The following is a 21,615-nucleotide window of genomic DNA, read 5'->3' on the forward strand; positions in this document are numbered from 1 at the left end:
TTTAAAAATTTAGCTAGATATAAATTTGAAAAAATCTTGCATTGTATAGCGTTATTAACTAAATCAACTATCTCGTTTTTGTCAACTAGATGTAGAAATCTTAACCATTGTTTTATTGTAATTATTGAAGAGGATCTTAATCATGGGTTAAAACGTATAATTATTATTAATATATAATAAATAAATTGTAACAATTTCCTGTGTTGAATCTTAAAGTTGATTCTTTTCAATTAAAAAAAGATTTGTGTTGGCTACCAAAATAATTATGTAGGATGCTCATTGCTGGAATATTAAAATTGTTTGCATATCATGTTTGAGTTTTTTACATAAATATTTTGATAAACTAACAAAATTATTCAGCTCAATATTTAGCTAAATTTTTAGATATTTCAGCAAAATTATTCTTTCCATGTGAATATAGCATATCGGCTTTCTTTTTCCAACGTTTCTCTATTGCTTATAATTTTTTTTATTAATAAAGATACATACATTTGATACCATTATATTCCTTAATGTTTGATGATTCGATTCAAAACAATTTTTTTTCATAATATATTTATTTTTATGAAAGATATAAGCAATCAAGTTGGGCTAAGTATATCATACTTAAATATATTGTTCTCATAATGTGACAAAGAACGTTTAAATTTAGCAATTTTAAACAGTCATTTCATTATATTTCGAATAATTGCAGATAATACTACAGAAAATCAGTTTTCTGGCACCGCTAGAATTTAGTTGCTAAAGTTGTCAGCGTTGAGTAATGCGCTCTGTGAAATTCAAATGGAAAATGTACGTCCGGAAGCTAAGCGTTAGAACGTAACATAATTTCATTTTTCATCACAAAAGCGAGCTAAACATCTTACCCGTATTGTTAACCGGATGTCCGCCCCTCACCGGCCAGCCGACGGACGTGCTCGCTTTGGACGAGAAGCTGAAGTAGGCCAGGAACTGGGACCGTGTTGTGTTCTCGTTTATCCTGAAACACACGCATTTCACATGTTAGCGTCCACTTCGTATGCGCACGTAACCGGCACCGGCTTTTATGCGTTGCGCTTGCGACAATAAAAGAAAACGTTAGCGTGATAAATTACTAGGAGTCTACCTACGCTACGTCGCGCGAGCCTGCCGTCCGCCTCGCTATGCGTCGACCTATACTACGATCACGGTATTTACGACAGGATCTTGGTGCGCAGCAGGCAAATTTACGGATTCTTTCAAAGTGATATACAGCAAATAACCTGCAGGGGCCGCGATGTACTCGCGCAATTTATTGCGGTGTTGTTTTTGTCATCATTCCGCATACGGCTCGTAAATCACCGATGCGCTTTTATTGACGGGCTGCCCTTATCGGACGTGGCGCGGTTTCACCGATAGCCCGCCAATAAAAAGAGCCTTTCAAGCGGGCTTCAAGAAATTCGACGGATATAAAACGAATAATTCGCGATGAATGTGCGGTGACGTAGCCATTTGCCAGCCATTATAAATCAACGATCGCTTATCTGTTTGCGTTATCCGCAATCTGTAAATGATACATTGAGAAAAATTTTTGAGAAAAATTTCTGAAAATAGACAGAAGATTCTTATATCAATCAATTCTGATTATTTCAACTATAATTATAATAGAATTAATAAAAAAATTCTGATTTATCCATTTTCAGCCGGAATTCCAATTAATATAACTGAATTCTTTTTCCAGTGCAGATTTCTTGATATTATTCATAATAGCCCAAAATAATAAAATAAAATAAAAGATAAATATAATAATTGATAAATAAACAGTTTATTTATTAATTATTATCTTTTATTTTCTTTCTACATAACGAAAATTCCGCAAATTTTCTGCTTAATCCTTTTACAATCTGAGTCTTTTTTCAGCACATGCGATATTTTACTTTCAAATTTCTTTGAAATAAAGAAAGGGCAAAGTCCAATTTCCCCTACTAAAATAACCGAGAAACTATTATTTGATAATGTAATAGGAATGTTGAAAAGTATAATTCTGAATTTTTTCACATTTTTTAAAAGTTTAGAATATACTGAGAAAAAAATAACTTAAATTTAAATAAATATTTATTTGACTGCCACAACTAAACATTTACTTACAATAAATGAATATTTGCTTAATAAAAAGAAGTAATTGTTAAATCAAATAAATGTTTTTTGTACAAAATATATACATATTTATATTTAATAAATATTTAGTTGGTACTATTCAAATATTTATTTGAAATTAGGATATTTTTTCTCAATATAGTAAAACAACTTGGACTGGATAAAAAAGATTAGAGAGAAGAAGTAAAAATATATATAATTGCAGATGGAAGATTATTTAATTTTGATTGTACCAAAAAATTCTATCGTCATTTAATTAATCTCCGAAATGATGGGGAACATATATGAGAGATGTTATAAACTTAGAACAAGTCTGTATTTGATATGCGTGTCAATATGTCATTGCACAAAATGCGAATTCCTCACGAGAAACTCGGACAAACGAAAGTTTCGTTATCATGAGCGGTTGTAAGCTCGGAAACTTTCTGGAACGAAGAGAGAAGTTGTATATATTTTCAACGCGAGGAGTCGCGTTCTCAAAGAAAGCGCGATGTTTCGTCGAGATTGATCAGACGTCGATCGGGAATCGAAGGGATCGTTTGTCGTGCTCGAAAGTTGTTTAGAAAGCAGACAGAGTGTAGTGTTTCGTCGAATCGCTGAGTATCGATATCCCAACTTCGTCACGAAGAAACTTCGCACTTTGTGAGAAACATCGTGCATACGAATTTGTCAGCAGACAAAGCAATACTTATTCTCGTCGAGGAGGATTATGGAAAAGCGATATTCTTTTATTTCTTCATAGGAATGAGTAATCCAAGTTAAAAGTTTTAAAAATTTAATCAATATATACGAAATTATATACGCAAACTCAATTGTCAAATATTAAAGCATGAGACAAATTTTAAATAAAACAATAATTTCTTTTATACTTTTCTGATAGATAAAAAATAATTTTACACTAAAAACATATTATTTTGAGTGTAAAATAATATAGAATTATAAATAATAATCATATATTGCGACAAATCTAGTAGTAGAAGTAACTGCATGCGCGACACGTAATACTCAAGAATCAAGAATATCCTGAGAACATCCTGAGCAGTATAATAGTAAATACACTTATATATCTATATTTTAAAGAGAAGATGTTATAGTTAAAGTACATATTTGCAAATTTTGATAACAAGTTCCGAGTAAATAATTCGACAATTAATTTTTCAAGGATAAATCAATTGTTTTTACCATTTTTGTAAATACATATAATTTCATATAATAAATTAGAGTTTCATTCCAATATCTTAACATTTTAATTATCCTAAAGTGTAATAAAACAAGTGATAAAACTCAACATATTTTTTAATGTATCTTTTTGCCTATACATGTTTAGCGATAAGTAAATTTATATTAGCAATTTACGGTATCTCGCAGGTGCTCTTAAAGATCTCTTACGTTTATCGATATCCTCTAATTTCCCATTCAAACTTCGACTGCGAAGATCGTGTCGACGAACAACCGTTGCAATACCTGAGAAATCGGATCCATCGCTAAGCCACAGTTAATTTACTGTCCTCGGACCAATTCTGCGAATACGGTCAGGGGATCGTGTCGAATGTAAGTTAGAAGCGGATGAGGAGAAGACGAGAAATGGACTTGGTAGCACAGAGGGGGAGGGAGAATGCTATCGCGGTAGAAGGCGCCTCTAATTCGATTATTTAGTTAGGTCAGGTTCGCTGTAGTTGGGTTAGCGTCAGCTGGGGCCAAAGGTTACTCGAAGGCACTCGTAACTCCTAATTGTATTTACTTACAATAAATCTTCTACCCTCGTCTATGTATTTGATTAGCGGCCAATCTAGCAGCTACCCCTTCACGATACGTTCCGAAACTTGCGACGTTTCTAAGTGCCAATAATATCACTGACATTTATGATAATTTTCTGATTAATTGACTTTCGAACTTATATAATTTTATATAATTTTGTATAACTCATTAGACGTCGCTTGGCCTATGTACGATTTATAATGATCTTTTTGCCATTAATGTCTACTATTAACAATGTGTGCAATTACTGTATGTCGATTATTAATTTTTCCCGTGTAATTAACTAGAAGTACCTACCGAACGATTACGTTTTTATTTTTTATATTAATATTTTATTTCTTTAATAAATTGTATAAAAAATGGAGTTAAATTTTTTTTTTATTTTTCAATAATTATCCTTTATATTAATAAAATATTTAGTTTTTTATCACTTTCTTTATTTTCATAGTAATATTCACTTGATCTTTTTAAAGAATAAAAAACATTGTTACTTCTAATATTAAGAGATATATGATTTATTATAATAAATATTATAATAAATAATATAATAAAGAGCGCTATAAACTTACGAATTCTATATTTATAAATTAAATCTAGATATCTCAATGTAAATGTAATATATATATTCTTAATATATTTTTTGTGTTACAAGGCATGCAGGGAGATTCTGTAAAATATTATATTGATCGCGGTAGAACGTCTCTCAAAGAAAGCCGAGGTTAAGCAAATCCTTGAGACGATGAAAGAAGACGGCGGTGGTAATCCCTGCGGGGTTTACAAAGATTAGGATGCAAATTTTGGAAAGCATTAGACGAAAGCGTCGACGGCGTTCCTCGTGAGGGCGAAATCCTTTTCGGCATCTATCGAGACGTTAAACCGATTCAGTATGCCATTAAAGCAGGTTATTCCCGTAGACGGGCCGAATCGATAGCCACGTTATGGCGAAACCGCGCGTAAATTTCTACGCAGATGCCAGCGAGAACCGTGAGATGAGACTTGTAAAGTTCCATGAAGTGAGCGAACCTTCGAGGATTTCATAAGCATAGAATTTGTTCGCGACTCGAAGAAAATTTCCGTCCTGCCGGAATACGCTAGAATTTTATCCGCAAGAGATTTTAATTGTGGACGATAAACTACGAGTTACATTATGAGATGGATATTTTAAAGAAATATCTCACAATAAAAATCCCAAGTTACTTTTTAGTTAAAAGTATGAGATTACATAATTTTTACAGCATTGAGCATAATAGTTTGAAAACTATTAAAATTCAATTTAAGCGATCATCGCGTACTTTTAATTCCATTGTAATTTTATGATGTTTTCGTACTAAGTTTATTTAAGCGTCAGTGTATTTACCGAGAATCTTCTTTCTGTTATTGCAAAGATCTTACATTTCAAAAGATCTCGTGAAGTACGAGAAAAACTTCTCGATGATAGTACAAAAATTATAATGCAAATTTTTACTGCTCAATGCTGATTCCTGTTAAAGCCAAAGAACATTCTACAATTCTTTATACGATCTATATTCTATCAAACATTAATTTTTATGAATGAGAATAAAATGAATAAAGTAAAATCCGCGTTGTTCAAAATTTATACGTTGGATTTTCGGTTGGATTATTGCGAAACATATTATGTTTCTAGAAAATATTTGTAAAGTTTACGGAAATACGTGCATTTATTCTTTTATATTTAATGAAGCTTAGATGCAAACTTCTGTCTGCAACAAAAACGTTGGAAACGAAGCCACTGAGCTCTTAACTACATACAGGGAAAGAAATAGAAGACGTTTTATTCCTGAAGAGAATGAAAAATATATAAATATAGTACACTCGAATGAGAGAGATGTACTTTTCTTCCGTATGTATTAATCAATCGTTCATATCTAATGTACAATAATAATAAGAAAAGCAAAAAAACCGTTTGCACATGCTTATTTGTTACAACATACATACACTAAGAAGTTTTTTTTTAGTTGCTTGTAGAAAAGTATAAAAACAGTGTTTTCTCCCAAATAGGAAGTACAATGCTAAAAAATAAGAGTACTCTCAAATTATGCCTCAATAAATATAGTCATTTTATCAATCAATGGAACGTCTTTGTCTCTGGACAAAAGTTCGGTAAATCAATTTTTCAATTCTAGCGCCAGGTAATACTTCTATTTCTAGATAATATAGACAAACATAAAGAAAAAAGGAAAAACATATTTTAAAAGAACATATTTTTATTTCTCCACAATCAGTTCTTACACTAAAATTGCATTTTAAAATTAATTGCATAATAAAATTAATACAAAATTTTAATGATGTAAAATTAATTAATTTTAATCTTATTCATTAAAATTAATTAATTTTAACGATTCAAACTTATTTTCAGGAAAACTCTGTTTTACTAGTTACGTCATCGTTGTAGCAAATGAACGTGTAATAATATTTAAGCAAATATAAATTGATCTTTCCATAAAAAGATCATGTATAACAGTCGATTCTTTCAATAAAGCAAATGGGATTGCAAACAATATGCTTCTCTTTATCTTATTTGAAAAACTACGTTAAGCAGATATCTCAATTTACATAATATCTATTTATGCGTTATATGTTTATGCCTTAGAAGTTTAGTCACGCTGTCGCGAAAACTTTTTGCGAAGTAGATGAACAATTTCTTCGAAACCAATATTCGAAAGTTTTGCGAAATCACCCGAAAAGGGCTAGTTAATAGCGAAGTTTGGCACTTAAAAAGTATATTTTTCACGCTCATACAGTCGCCCGTTTAAAGAAGTTTGTGCCTGTTCATTGCAAACGCGCGCTCACGTGTGTGTGTGTGTGTGTGTGTGTGTGTGTGTGTGTATGTGTGTATGTGGATTTGCCCAATAACAGACTCGACGCTTCTTTACTTGGAGAACAAAATTAAGGAGTCGGGCGCGCACGGGTCCGGTAAAAGGTTTGCTGGTTCGTTACAGTAACGAACTTCTTCCCACGATCTGATCCGAATTCCGATCGTGTTGGAAACCTTCGAAAATAAACTTTTCCCTGGGCACTGTATTTGCGCTACTCTCAAAGTCTTATATCGTCTCGTCCTAACTGAGGAAAAGATATCGCAAACAGGAAATTCGCTCAAATCCCACATATGTAGGAAACAACGACGATCCGTGACAATGAGGAAACACTTTTAACAACATTAAATTTAGTTCTCGTCCGTAAAATATAGTTGCGAGCGAGCGGGGTAATGATCAAGTGAAAATGTAATGCAGAAAAATGAGATAAAAGTGACGAAGCGAAAATATAGCGCGCAACGGATAAGAGACAATAACGTAATGTAGGGAAAATGAATTGCGGATATATATGATGCGTGGCAATTAGTGAACACAAATATTAAGTATCATGGACAAGTATCATGATTAAATTCTCTCGCAACAGCGGCGCACAGCTCGGTGAACCATGCGCAATTCGGCCAACCTTTCGTTCATCCGCTTATTGATTTCATTTGCATTGATAATCCTTTCGCGAGCCAAACCAGCCGGTTATTATGCTTAATTTTCAAAGCTTATTATCTTGGTAATTGGCCAACTAAATTTCATTCTGTTTAGTATATGCGCATTCTAACAAACGCGCCGGGGACTTTGCGCATATAATCGCGATTTAAATGGCTTTTACGTGAAAACACTTAATTCGACTGAAGTGTGCAGCTCTGAAATTTTTAACGAATTGATGTGGCATTTATCACGAATTTCGATCACTGGCATATTGCGACAGTTTTGAGAAGTATGCTGTGCCATTAAAACATAGTTTCATGACACACGTGTGTCCTTGTACACGCGTAATTAAAAGATGTTTGATGGTTTCATATTTCGAATTTTGCAAAAAAAGCAAGTTTACATGCAATAATTATAGCAGGTCTGGCTGTCGGTACTTAATTTTGCACTTTACGCTTCAAAGTATTACAAATTTTAAAATATATGTCTGAAATTATAAGTGTACATATAATTTTATGTTTCTCAATTAGTAAAAGAAATATATAACATATATACATATATTCATATGTGTGTGTATATATAATGTGTATATATATATATTTACTTATTTATTTATTTATATAGATTACTGACAAAAACGGAACAATTAAAAAAAAAAGCTTTCCAGAAAACAAATTTGAACATTTTGAATCATTAAATTTTCGTAATAATTAATTTTAAAATGCAATTTTGGTAACTGATTATAAAGGAATAAAAGTATATATTTTTAAAGTATATTTTTTCTTTATATTCCGGCTCATCTGCAAACAAAAACGACAATTTTTTAATTATGTTTTAACAAATGAGCGATACACGTTTTATTAACATATTTGAGAACCTAATTTTTTTACCTCAAAAGTTTTTAAAAATTTTGTGTTTAACTATGTACATGCGATTTGCGAATACCCTACAGTACCGCAACCACATGAAATTTGCTGGTAATTGAGAGTACGGTTGAATGGTTCAAACAGCATGAGGTTGATAATAAATATTGCATATGCGCCCTGTGGTCTCGTTCTTCATTAACTATAGATGAATGCATTTTACATGGCAATATTAGTGTGATTAAAAAGATTCAATTTTCTAAATATTGCAATAACGAAGCAGATAAAATCATTTGCTCGTTACTTCGCTTAAGTCAAAGAAAATTTGGAAACAAATCTTATCTTTTATTCTATTAATTTTTTATAATTCTACGAAATGTTTACTCTCTTTAAAGATTCAATTCTAAATGATGTCAATCATCTAACAAAAAAAAAATAATAATTTCTAATTATTAAAATTTATACGTACGATTAAGTATATTCTTGTGTACTTCGATGTAATGTTCTTTAAATGTAAAATTTTTTAATGATTTCTTTGTTAGTATGCTAAAATAAAATTTGAATCGGTTATTTAAGAAACTCTATAAGTAAAAAAAATCTAATATTGGAGAACTCAAAATGAAACTTTCTAATTTTTATAACAGTATAGTAACTGTATCTTCAGTTCTCGAAAAGATGGTTTCTTTTAACTTGTAAATTTTTTCAAATAATATTACAATTTTGTTGGTTTAACATGTTACTGAATCACTAGCCAATGTTATAATCAATACATTATAACTCAGATTCGAGAAAATTCGACAGGCGTGAAAAGGATCACTATCTACCATCCTCGAAGATGCTGGATGCATTTTAGAACATGACAGAACGTGCGCCCGGGTGTAAAATCAATTTTCTCGCGGGGCACGTCTTTTCCGGGATTACAAAACACTTCGACAGCCGCTTGGCATGGCAAAGTAAAAGTCGCGGATCGAAAGTCGTGCCGGATGTAAAGGAAATAAACGAAGCGAAGAAGCGTGCGAGACATTCTAAAGCCGATGGAGGCAACAAGAGCGTGAGAAAGAAAGAAATAGCGAGAGACTGGGGATCTGGCAGCTTCGTCGAAACGTTTCTTCATCCTTCGTCGAATCGTATTGCCTCATGGCAAATGTATGTGCATAGCTTGAATGCGAGAAAGCGTAGGCACTCGCCGATCTGACGTTGCAAAAGACATGTAAAACGTTAAGAGTGACGACGAGACTAAGCTCGAAAGACAAGCGTGCGAACATGCGAAGTCAGTCAATCAGTCGATTGGTTGGCGAATAAGTTCTTCCATAAATGACGTATAACTTCGGCACTTTGGACGATTGCTTTTTCTAAAGTAACTCGTATTGTCGAGTGCACGCTACATCTTATCGCCGAAATCCGTTTTCCATACACAGATCGCGTAGAGGATGAATCAATAACTTTTGCGGAAAGAACGTATTTCACGTCGAGAAGGATCCTTTGATACGAAGGGCATGAAGATTATATTCCGCATGGTTCTCTGCGGATGCTTCGAGGCATGATATATTGCTACGCGATACAGCGATCTCTACTTTTAATCACATTGTTGCGAGATTCACTATATATCTTGCGGTCAAAGCACCATCCAAGTTGAAATCACTAAACAAATAATCCGTAACCGATAATAAATAGATCAATTAACTTAATTTCAAACAAAACACACCTATTCATATTCAACGGTAATGTTGTTAACAAATATCGACAACACGACAAAAATTATTTCGCGTTATTATTTGCACAAGGGATTTATCCCCTCGACATTTCCGTTACTTTCAACCTTGTAAAATCGATAAAGCCTTGCGGCAACTTGGAAAAAAAAGAGAGATAAAGAAAGGAAGGGGAAAGAAAAAAAGAAATAAAAGGCGATCGAAAAGCGTTCTATAAAGCAAACGAAGGAGAAAACGGGAAGATGTGTGTTTGCGCAGACGAAGCAGCAAGGTTAAAGAAGGGGCCCTGTCAGAAAGCTTCTTCGCGCTCGCATGCGATATAGCACACTTGCAAATCCATGTTTCCTTGGGAGAATCTCACATTGCGTGTGGATAAACGTTCCCTTTGGCGTAACTATATATTTCCAGACGAATGTAAGCATCGAAGCGAGTGCGCGCGATCGAAAGAGAGACGCTTATGCGCCGTTGCCTCCATCCCCCTTGACCCTTCCCCCCTCCCCAACCACCCCAACCCCTTCGCCAAGCGGGGGAGAAACGCAAATACTAAAATATTTTCCTGAAGTTCTAGAAACGCTCCCCGAATATAAACATGACGTAACTGTCTTTGTGCGTTTGTGCAAACTTAAATACAAGCGCAAATTTGCGCCATCTTACACGATGCGAATAACGTCGATTGTTCGGTTTAGTTGCACTTTAGTTGTCGATCAATTATACGAATTATAAATTTAATTATGCTAATTTGTGCAAGATAAAAAAAAATAGTCGAGACATATTCTTCTACAGGGTGGGCCATCTATTGGTACGTTTTTAAAAATGCGATCAAATGAGCATACATTGATATTTTTTATTAATTTTTTTTTTGTTGTGAAGCTAAAAGTATCCGCGTCAAGAATGAAAAACGATTTCGTTCATGTGGCTCCCTCTACTGGCCTTACAGTATGCCATTCGGTCACCCCAATTATTAATGACATTTTGGACTACCTCGGCGCCAATTTCACTCAAAACAGTCGTAATATTGTTTTTCAAAGCTGGAATTGTCTCACACTTTGGGCCACAGCCTCAATATTCTCGGATGTGCGCACTGTCCGAGCTCTGGGACCACTTCTGTCATCCACTAACATCCCTTTCTCACGAACTTTCCTCACCAATTTGCGTATAGCTCCTTCGGTGGGTGCTCTATCACGACCCATATTTCTTTTCAAAATTCGTACAGTTTCGGCGACACAGCACTGACTTTGAAAATAAGTTTTTAAAATTTCAAAACGCTCTTCAAGAGAAAACATGTTGTTTCGTGCCGCGGACGGTATGACTAATAAACTGTCAAAATTTCGGGTCTGTAGCTCGTTCGGTGTTGCCATACGACGAAATTCAAAAACGTACCAATAGATGGCCCACCCTGTATATCTTCTATTTTTATTTAATGTTTATCTTTGTAAATAATTTAATTAAGACGAATTAAGTTATTCTTAATCTTGTCTTTTTATCTGAAATTTTATTTCAAAGTTAAAATCAAGAATATATAATTTAATTCATCCATTAAATTATTCTTGATCCTATCTTATATTTTTATTTCAAAGATAGGATCTCAAGAATAATTTAATTCATCATTTATAAATTATTAATTTGAAATTGACAACGGTATAAGTCGGTTAATTTTTTCTATTTGAAAACTTGATTTAATTAACCTGATTAAATTTCTATAAATGTCATATATATTTTTATCTCATGACGTATTCTTATTTCAATGTTATAGAGAAGTCTTATTTCGACGTGATATGTTGAACTAAGGAAGTGTAAAAGCAGTCCGTATAAACATAAAAGCGTATTAGGGAGCGTGGAGGCACGCGAGAAACTCAGGAATAAAAAAACGGGGAACTACGACATTGGGCATGTCTGAATGCTTCTTCCTCCTCGGTGTTACCGTAAATCCATATCGTGGAGAAGAATCACGTATGTATGTGCATAACGCGTCTCGCTGAGCGAACCGGAAGTACCGATGCGATGCCAGAAACGGCGACAAGAGTTTGCATTTCGATCGCGTCGAACAACGGAAAATAAAATTTCTCGGCAAACGAAATTCCCTGCGTGAATATAGGTAGTGGACGTGTTATTGCTGATGCTAAAAAGGGAGAAAGAAACAGAAAGAAAGAGAAAAGGGGAGAGATTGTAGTTCGAGAAAATCGCTGGATCGGTTTTCTGCATCGAGTAAATCAGACCGTCGCTTATCTCACATGAGCCGTTTCGATATTTGCAATGTAAAATAGCGCCAATCTATTTAAAGTTCCAATATGCCATGATGAAATTTAAGTAATACGTGCTTCGTATCGTTTACAGGAAATATAGGTGACACGTCCGCGTAAATAATATAAATAAGAGTACAATGTATTTGAACATTTAAAATTTGAAGCATACATTTCAGTTATTGTGAATGTATGTAGTAAGGTCTAAAAGTTTTGACACAAGAATATAAAAAAGATAATAAAATGAAATGATTTTGCATCGATTTTATTTTTTAATACTCTTTACTTTTCAATCACCTTTTACTTCAATTTTTTAAAACAATGAATTAATTTTTCTACACAAAAAAAAGTAATCTCTGCAATGTTAAATCATTTTAAGAATAAAAATTCAGATATATTTTTAGTGGTATAGAAAAATTTATATTATTCTTCAAAAATATATTGAAATAAAGGGTGATTATACTGAAAAATAAAAACAGTTATTTCATTTTATCAAGTTTTATACTTTCATATCGGAAACTTTTAGAACTTATTACATACACATATATGTATGTATGTACATGTAGCTTTTTACTGATTAAATCTTTATTTTTAAAAAATCTCTCTCTCTCTCTCTCTCTAGGTTACCTGTTTTAAATGAATAAAAATCACTATTTTTAATGAAAAAATATACAATATTATAATTGTATCAAAAAGTAATCCAAGCAATGAGAAGGTGTTTTAATTAAAATTAAATTTTAATTCAAAGGCTGATTTAACAAAGCCGTTCTCCATTCATATCGTTTATCATCAAATGAAACATTCCTATCGCTTAGAAACTGTAGAATGAAAGTATGCGGATTATTTAATTCCGTTTGAAGCAGCGTCGTTACCTTCGGCGGTAAATTTCCGTAATGACGCGGGCCATCAAAAATTATGATCATCTTATATTATGATACTACGAGGACGGCAGACTCGAGTAAGCTTGTCCTCGACGAGCTTAATTAATTCACGTTTTTCCTCGTAATACTCAAATTCCGCGCGAAATCTCGAGGTAAATCATGAAGGCCCGTGGCGGCTCATCGGAATTTGAGAGAATTCCACTCCGGTTTAATATAATCACGTCCGAGTGACGCTCTTGAAAATCGAGATGTCAGTAGTTGCGGTTCGCAGATGAGAAAGGAGAGGATTGGCATTACGATGGGAAAACTAGAATGTCCGTGGGGAGTGCATCTAACTTAACTCGCTCGTCCTCTCCGACGACCCTGGAACTATCTCGTCCTCGATCAATGCCTTGCCGTAGAAAGGGCGATATTATCGAGATTCTACGAGTCCGATTGTCGATCCCTTTCCATTTCCTCCGCCACGGGGGTTATCGACACCCTGTCAACCGCTTCGCGCCTTCAGCATGGCCCACTTACGGAGTCGATTCTCGATGGACAATAACACGACCTTTAATGGAGGTGCGGGAAAGACGCCAACGGGCGATACTCAGGCGCTATCGCGGTTGCGGTTTCGCAAGTAATTACGTTGTGCATGTGCGAAGGTACGGCGCGGAGTGCCTTTCAGCAAGTGCATCGGAAATTTGGCGGATTCGCCGCTTATCGGCGACTGCCTTCGGCGGTTGTAGATTCGTTATCAAACTACGCGATTGTCGATATTAATTAATATCGTTAATTGAAACCAAGTGCGCGATGAAACATGGATTTATTTATTCTTGTTTTTTTACGAGAATTCCCTACTGCATTGTTATCTCTGCAATTGAGTTTTGCGAATTTAAATTTGCAAATTGACAGAAGCGAGATTCGTATTATTTTAAACTTTATAGGGATAAAGTATAATACAACGAAAGTAAATATTTCAAAATTTACAGAATTATTATACGCGTTTCTCCACACAACATTATTTTTTACAATTATTCTACTGCGTTATCATGAAACGTGACGAATATTGTGCGCCACGGGTCAGCCCGTTCGTTAAAACACAAACGAAATTTTTAATTTGTGCGGTAGACCAAGTAAAAATGTACTCGACAAGCTTCCGGCTGTTCTATCTGTATTGCAACAGATATTCCACTTTGTTTGTTACAAGCCGCGGCCTTTCGTTTGATCATAGTTAACTCCAAAATAAAACGAGCATGTCTATATTCAATAATATAATTTCATGGTAAATTATATCAATACATGCACATAAAAGCAACCCGAAAAAAGCACATATTGTATAGTTCTGATAATTTCTTGTACGAAAAAAGCTATAAATATGAAAGATGAAAAATTATTCTACTAACTATTATAAAGGGATTAAAAGTAATTTGTTACTTGTAACAAGCAACTATAACGGTAACATAATTATATTTGTTTAAGTAACGATAACATATTTTATACTTGCTTTTATTGTTACTTTTTAGATTTGAAATTATTAATGACATAATTATTTATATATTCAATCTTCAATCTTTGGCCGGTATTCATAATTCATTCTTATTACAAGATCGTTTTAGGTAATGTCTGAAGATTCTACGATTCTGTAATTGATTTATGATGTCTTAAGATGCTACAAACCAATCAGTTGTATCAATATAAGAAACTTTATGAATACCAATCTTTAAATTTGGTGCAAGTGATGCCATGAACTACAAATTTTTATTGTGAAAAATATTATCCCAGCCGGATTGTATTTCAAGACCGAAAATTTAATCGGCGTGTGGTTTGTAAAACTGAATATATATATATATATATATATATATATATATATAAATTCACTTTGAAATATTACTATATACAAGGCTTAACTCAAATCAAAAAAGTATTTTCCTTCTTTGTTGTATTTTTACATATCGATCTAGTATCGTTGTTTTTTATTACTTTTATTATTTATATTTAAATAAAAAGTATTATAAAATGTTTTAGATTTGTTTTAGCATTAAGAAAGTAACGGAAAAGTAACAAATCGTTGCTTTTTAAGTAAATTAACAGTAACTAGTTACTTTTATAAAGTAATTTTCCAATTCCTAAAATATCAATAAACTTCTATGTAGTGTAAGAAAATGATCTTTTTCTCTCAAAAAAATATTTTCTTATTCGCATACGCGAAAAAAAAACGTTTACAATAGCAAGTAACACGATTATTAAATATTGTCGATCATTGAATACTGTTAATTACTTTCGCTCCACCGCCGCCTTCGGAGAAATATTACTGAGTGATCTGTGTATAGGCGAGCGCTCTTTCACGTTGCGAATGTGTTTTGCGAAATGCAGCCCGCGGCGGTTTTATATGAACCTATGAATTCTATTGTTGAGTTCCCGTATGTATACTCGCAAGACTATACAGTATTCTCGTACGATGAATTATTTTTCCTGTGCGTGCGTGTGTGTGTCAAAAACAAACAACTGTACTTACCAATCTGGCAAACGTTAACGAGCAAAAAATTTTTTTCATCATATGAAATCGTAATGAAAAAGATTTTAGTACAGGAATAAAAGGATTAATTCATTCATTTATTTAATAAACAACTGTGTGAAAATAGAAAGGCACATGTGATGAGAATTAAAAGAGTATTAAATATCACGTTGCAAAAGATTCACATTTCACAGCGATACAATGCAAATTTGCTGAAATCTAAATTATACTTTTAGTTTGTGCGAAACTTTCAAAATTATCTCTCGAATATTATCTCTCTTTTCTGCTTTAATTCTATATTTTCGGATGCAATTATTATTATTTATATATATTATTTCCGAGCATGACGTTGAATCCGTATTATATTTTATTATAAATTAAATCCTTTCTTCATATTATCTACAACGATTTTACAAGAAAATAGTTAATATGAAATCGAAATCAAATTTTCCTGGAAGTCTTTCCATGACCTTCCATCTGGCGCAATCATCTACCTTATGTCACGAGTAATACGCGGCTTATTTGTATCCACGTGAAATTTTATTCGACGCATCCCAACTGTAAAGCGCTAGAGCGCAAAAATGCCTCCCAAGATATCCTGCAACGTCGAGCTTCATCGATCAAACCGAAGGAGAAAATATAACTTGTGATACAAAAAGATAATATATATTTTACGTTTTTCTTATTGCTACTTCTAAATATATATATAATACTCGCGAAATATTATCTTTATTTACTTCATGTTTCTATTATTTTATTACTTTTTTTTACATTATTGCAGAAAACCCTATAACAGTCGTACACTTATCTTATCTATATAAAATCACATCATTCGACATATTTTATCTCTCTTATTCAACACGGTCGATACAATATAAAAAGTCTCACGGTTTTGTTGGCAACGGCGCCATGATTTGGATTACATTGTACATAAGCACTAACTTCCGCATTTCAGGCAAATGTCGTTGCAACATTTTATTGTTTCTTCGCACGAACTATTTTATGTTACGATGTATCTTGCTGGGAGAGAAGATACAGATTTCCGATGTATGGGTTAAAATAGAACTTCTCAACCGTAAATTATATTTTAGTATACTGATTCCTTGAGAAGATATATCAATTTTTTTTTTAAATCACGTGAACAAAATAAAACAAAATCACGACAAAATAATTTAAATAAAACAATTAAAATCTTGAATATACATATATATATTCTCTGAAACTTGTAGAATGATTTAAAGATTGATAATTGAGCTATTATTTTTCAGCTAACTCAATTTTCACTCTTTAGAGCGAGATTCCACTCCAAATAATGTAGAGAGTATAACATTCGAATATTTCGAAAACAATGCCGTCAATGTATGGTTGCTAATTATAGAAGAACAATAAAAAATTGTTATTATTTTATTGTTACTATACGCAGGGGATATAAAGAAATATATATCAAAAATACAAATTAATTTCAATTTGATTAAATTTTCACAAAACATTAATTGTATCCATTTATTGAGTGTTCAGAGATATTTGAATCTGTGGCAGATATCAATTTCCACGAACGTCGCTTCTTTACCTTAATACCTTAAGTGCATGAGCTCGTCTACGTGCTGGAATCGTTTACACCCTCTTAATACTTACAGCATATGTACGTGCCAATGGCATGTACGTGAACGAGATGCGTATTACAATTTGCGTGATTTAGTAAAAGAATATTCGTAAAAACTCGCAGACTTATTCGATTCAAATAATATGCCCATTTATATTTCATTTTTGCATATTAATTTACTATTTCGATTCTTCTTAATATCGCTACTTGATGAAAAATTAAAAAATTTCCTTCTCTCTCAGTATCTCCTTCACGGATCTTTCCTTTTGTGAAGTTAATGCGCTTCACAACTTTTACATCTTAAGATGACAATTTTTGAAACGTGTCGAGTAGAAGTTTAGATCAATAACTTTTACAGTGATGAAAAATAAGATCTCTCTAGAGAGGTATTAAACTTTTTTCACACCGCAGTACAGTGGACAGGAAAATGAAATAGGATGGGCTATAAAATGAGAAAAACGCTTTACGGTACATCTCGTAGTATCTTTTCTCAACGATATTTTTCCTCATTTGATATTGGCGATGACAAATACTTTTCTACTGGCTGAGCATGTTTACAGCTTATATGAACATTTTTATTATATATTTTAATCTATAGTTTCTCGATAAGTTGAATTTATATGAAAATTGCAAGAGAAAACGCCAAACGTTTTAATTTTTCTTATCTTTATTACATATTCGAATATATACAGGGTGCGTCAAAAAATCCGGACAAATTTCAATTTAAATTTTCCGCTATATTGTGCCTCCGCCAAAGGTTGTTATTGGCGTTCGAGAAAGCCTGATGCTTCTAGTAAACAGTCATATTCTCAAAATGATCACGATGTTGAAACCAAATGCGGAGTATAATCGAAAAGCTGCGATCATCGAAGGCCTTTGCGTTGGGCGCTCAGCAACGGAAATAATTCGGTTCTTTGAATATCCGAGATCAACCGTTTATGACATTGTGGCAAAATATATTTAGGACAGTCCAATGAAGGTTTCAGTATGCCAACGAGGAAGAATCATTCGAAAGAACGCATCAAGAGGGCCCCCACAATCATTGAAAGGGCTCAAGCATTGATTTCGAATAACCTAGGGCAATCGTTGAAAATTAATATCGATTGTTGGTGTAAGCGAGCCAACAATGCATTGAATTGCCGAGGAGGATCTTCGATACAAATCGTACACATTAAAGATACGACAAATGCTCTCTGAGGCTGCCAGGACAAGCCGAATTGTTTGCCTCAGCTTCCATTCTGACCTACAACAGCCCAGATTTAAATCCCTTGGATTACTATTACGTATGGAGCGTAATTGAAAGGGTTACAAACAAGTCTCGACATCTCAATGTGACGTCATTAAGGACTGCTATTAAGGTAGCATTCGTTGGCATGGACAATGTGCGTGTGTACGCTTCAGATTGAGAATAGAGGCCATCATTCAAGCTAATAGAGGATATATCGAATAATTGTGCTTTACAGGGATCCCCCAAGTGCCATAAGGATTTTTTGTAATATTTAATTTTTCATTAAAAACATTTTATTTAAAGAAATTGTTCGATTTGTTCGGATTTTGATGACATACCCTGTATATGCGTGTGTGTATGCACGCGTAATATGAGATCATGTTTCGGTTTTTGTTATACACACATATATATTATATCATCAATGTATTTGCTATTGTATAAAAATATCTAATATTTCAAAAACACGTTTTTTCAGTATATATTTGTGTAACTAAATAACTACATAAATATGACAAATTTGGTTTGTATTCAATTTACAAACAAATTACTAAAAAAATATTTGTGTCAATAACAATGAAGATAAATAGTTACTCTTAAAATTTTTTAATTTAATTAAGAAAATACTATCTAAATTTTATGGAAATATGTTTAAATTAAAAAGAAACCAATACAATAAAAATGTGTACATTATATATCTCATATTGTATATCTTTTCATACGTATATGTATATTAATCTATAATATATCTTTTAATAAAAAAAATATCGTATCTATAGAGAAGGGAATAAATTTAGGTGTTTCATTTAAAATCTCTAAAAACTGAGTTGTATTTACAGAGTGAAACTATATGTGATTATATCTGTTAATACATAAAATAAAGCAAAAATTGAGTCTGAATTTTTATTCCGAAATTATTTATACTGACATTCTTGAAGATGATTCGAATGGAGCCGAAACTTCGACTATTATAATCATGTAAGATCTCCAAATACATAACTTTACTTTCAATTATTACGCATAAATTACTGCGTTATTAAGTATTTAAGTATTCTCAATTACCTAATATTCTACTTTCTTTATTGTTATATCTGTTAATAAGCAAGGTAAATTGAATTTGTTAAAATGTAAATTCGCTAATATGTATTTATCGTGTCATAAATAAAAACGCTTGATTACATTATCGTCTAAGTTATAATAATCTCTTCAGGGGATTATTATATATATTATATACACACACACACACACATACACACACACATACACACACACACACACACACACACACACACACACACACACACATATATGTACACATATATATGTATACATATATATATATATATATACTATATATGTACATTATACATACATGTATATGTATTGAGTTGGAACAAAAGTTTGTAGCATAACTTCAAAGAAGCAAATGTAATTTCGCTAAAAATAAATAAAATTTAAATGAAAAGAAAAGGTTTCACATCTAAAAATCTGTACTTTCACAAGGTTATTATGTCTTTTGAGTTTCTGTGAGTTTAGTAATTTTTACATGTAGAAAACTGCGAGTTAGATAAAATGAAAAATTTTCTTTTTACTTCGTGAATCTATCACATGCCGAAAAAGATTGCAAAAGTTTTCGACTTTGAAAGCTAAAATTTCCCTATAAAAAATTGTTTTTCAAAAATGTACCTAAATTTTTTGTTACTGAGTTATCGTGGAATAAATAAAAAGCAGCATTTTGACTTTGACTGCCCAAAACTCTATTAAAAATCATCGTATACCGTAATTAAAAAGCAGATTTTTAAAACTAAAACTTTACTTTATCAAATAGTATAATTACTCCAAACTTTTTTTAAAAACATTTTTTAAAAACTTGTAGACGCGATACAAAAATAATGCTGCGAACTTTTGTTCCAACATAATATGTTTATTTAAATGATCTGTTTTATATATATAAAATAATCCCTTACATATAACTACGATAAATTAAACGTGGAAATATAGAAATGCGATATTCCTTTATTTTTATTTTTCTCTTTTTTTAATATTAATAATACATTTAATTACAATTACAATTTAATTTATATTTAATGTCAATTTAATTTATTAACACATCGATTGAATACACAATCTTAATAAAAGTAAAACTGATCACTTATTTTAACGGAATTGATACTTACTTAATGTGGTACTTGACGAAAGTAGACTTATACATTTTTCATGTATTTCATGCCGACGTGATATCAATTAAAAATTATTTCAAGAAAACGGATCTAAGAAAATTTCATAAAATGTGACACTCTCGCAGACGAAACTAGTTGGAAATGAGTAGATAGTCTCTACGATAAATGCATATATGAATGTTCTTCTCAGGTAAAATGAATCTAAGATAGTTAATTACTGCCTTTGGGATTATAATTTACTGTCCTCTCAATCAGCTTGCAAGCCGTCAAGCTAATTTCTTGTAAACCTACAGGCCTTCGAGTTTTGAATTTGAAAAGTATAACGTCAAAGGCTGCCTTAAGAAGAAAAAGCTAAGTACTTTTCGTTTTAAGGATTTTGCTTTGCCTATTTGCTATTCCGAATATTTATCATTGCAAAATCTTTTGACGGCTCATTATAAGCAGTAACATATTTATCGCCAGAAAGGTTCATAGCTATCGTAATAACAAATCCGAGATTTTATGAAATCTCAGTTTTCAATGCAGGTTGAAGAAATCGGCGCGCGTTTACCTTTCGAAGTACATCACTTAATCCTTCGGAGCTGAGAGAATAAAATCTATAACACAGTTACTAACTCGTTTGATTCGTGTTGATTAAAAGGCACAAATTAATTTTAAGAAACCAAAATAATATATAAGTTGTATTAAAAAAAGGAATGAATATTAAGTATTTTAACAAAAATAATCCAAGTTTGCAGATGTAACATAAATAAAATAAAATTGTTTGACATTTATAACAAAGAAATTTATAACTGAGTGAGTCAAATAGACCATTAGCTACGGAGAGTTAATGTAAAATTCTTTTACGCAAGATTGTTGCGCTAATAATATTATCCTGCTCTACCGTGGTTCATCTAGGAAGACTATGCTAATGCTCACCGATTAAATCACGCCACAGGACACGGGAATCCCTAAGTGCGAGCGCTGAGGTAACTTCTAAAAGGTAAATCTTCCAAGCTAGACGTGCGAAGTAAATCTCAAAGGACCGCGTGCACTGCGGTCGAGGGATGCCATGCCTTAAGTAGGACTTTG

The 21,615-nt window shown here is 32.6% G+C and overlaps 1 protein-coding gene across 15 annotated transcripts in view; it reads right to left on the minus strand.

Annotated features, from left to right (window-relative positions):
- LOC105143170 (uncharacterized) overlaps positions 1 to 21,615 on the minus strand; it is a 440,192-nt gene that overhangs the window by 96,560 nt on the left and 322,017 nt on the right. For all 15 annotated transcript variants that reach the window (XM_087407269.1, XM_087407271.1, XM_087407270.1 and 12 more), the window contains one exon: positions 867 to 979. In XM_087407269.1, coding sequence (XP_087263395.1) covers positions 867 to 979 — 113 coding nt within the window. The remainder of the gene's footprint in view (positions 1 to 866; positions 980 to 21,615) is intronic.

This window comes from Acromyrmex echinatior, chromosome 6, assembly GCF_024713525.1.
Source record: "Acromyrmex echinatior isolate Ae372 chromosome 6, ASM2471352v2, whole genome shotgun sequence".
Taxonomy (NCBI): domain Eukaryota; kingdom Metazoa; phylum Arthropoda; class Insecta; order Hymenoptera; family Formicidae; genus Acromyrmex; species Acromyrmex echinatior.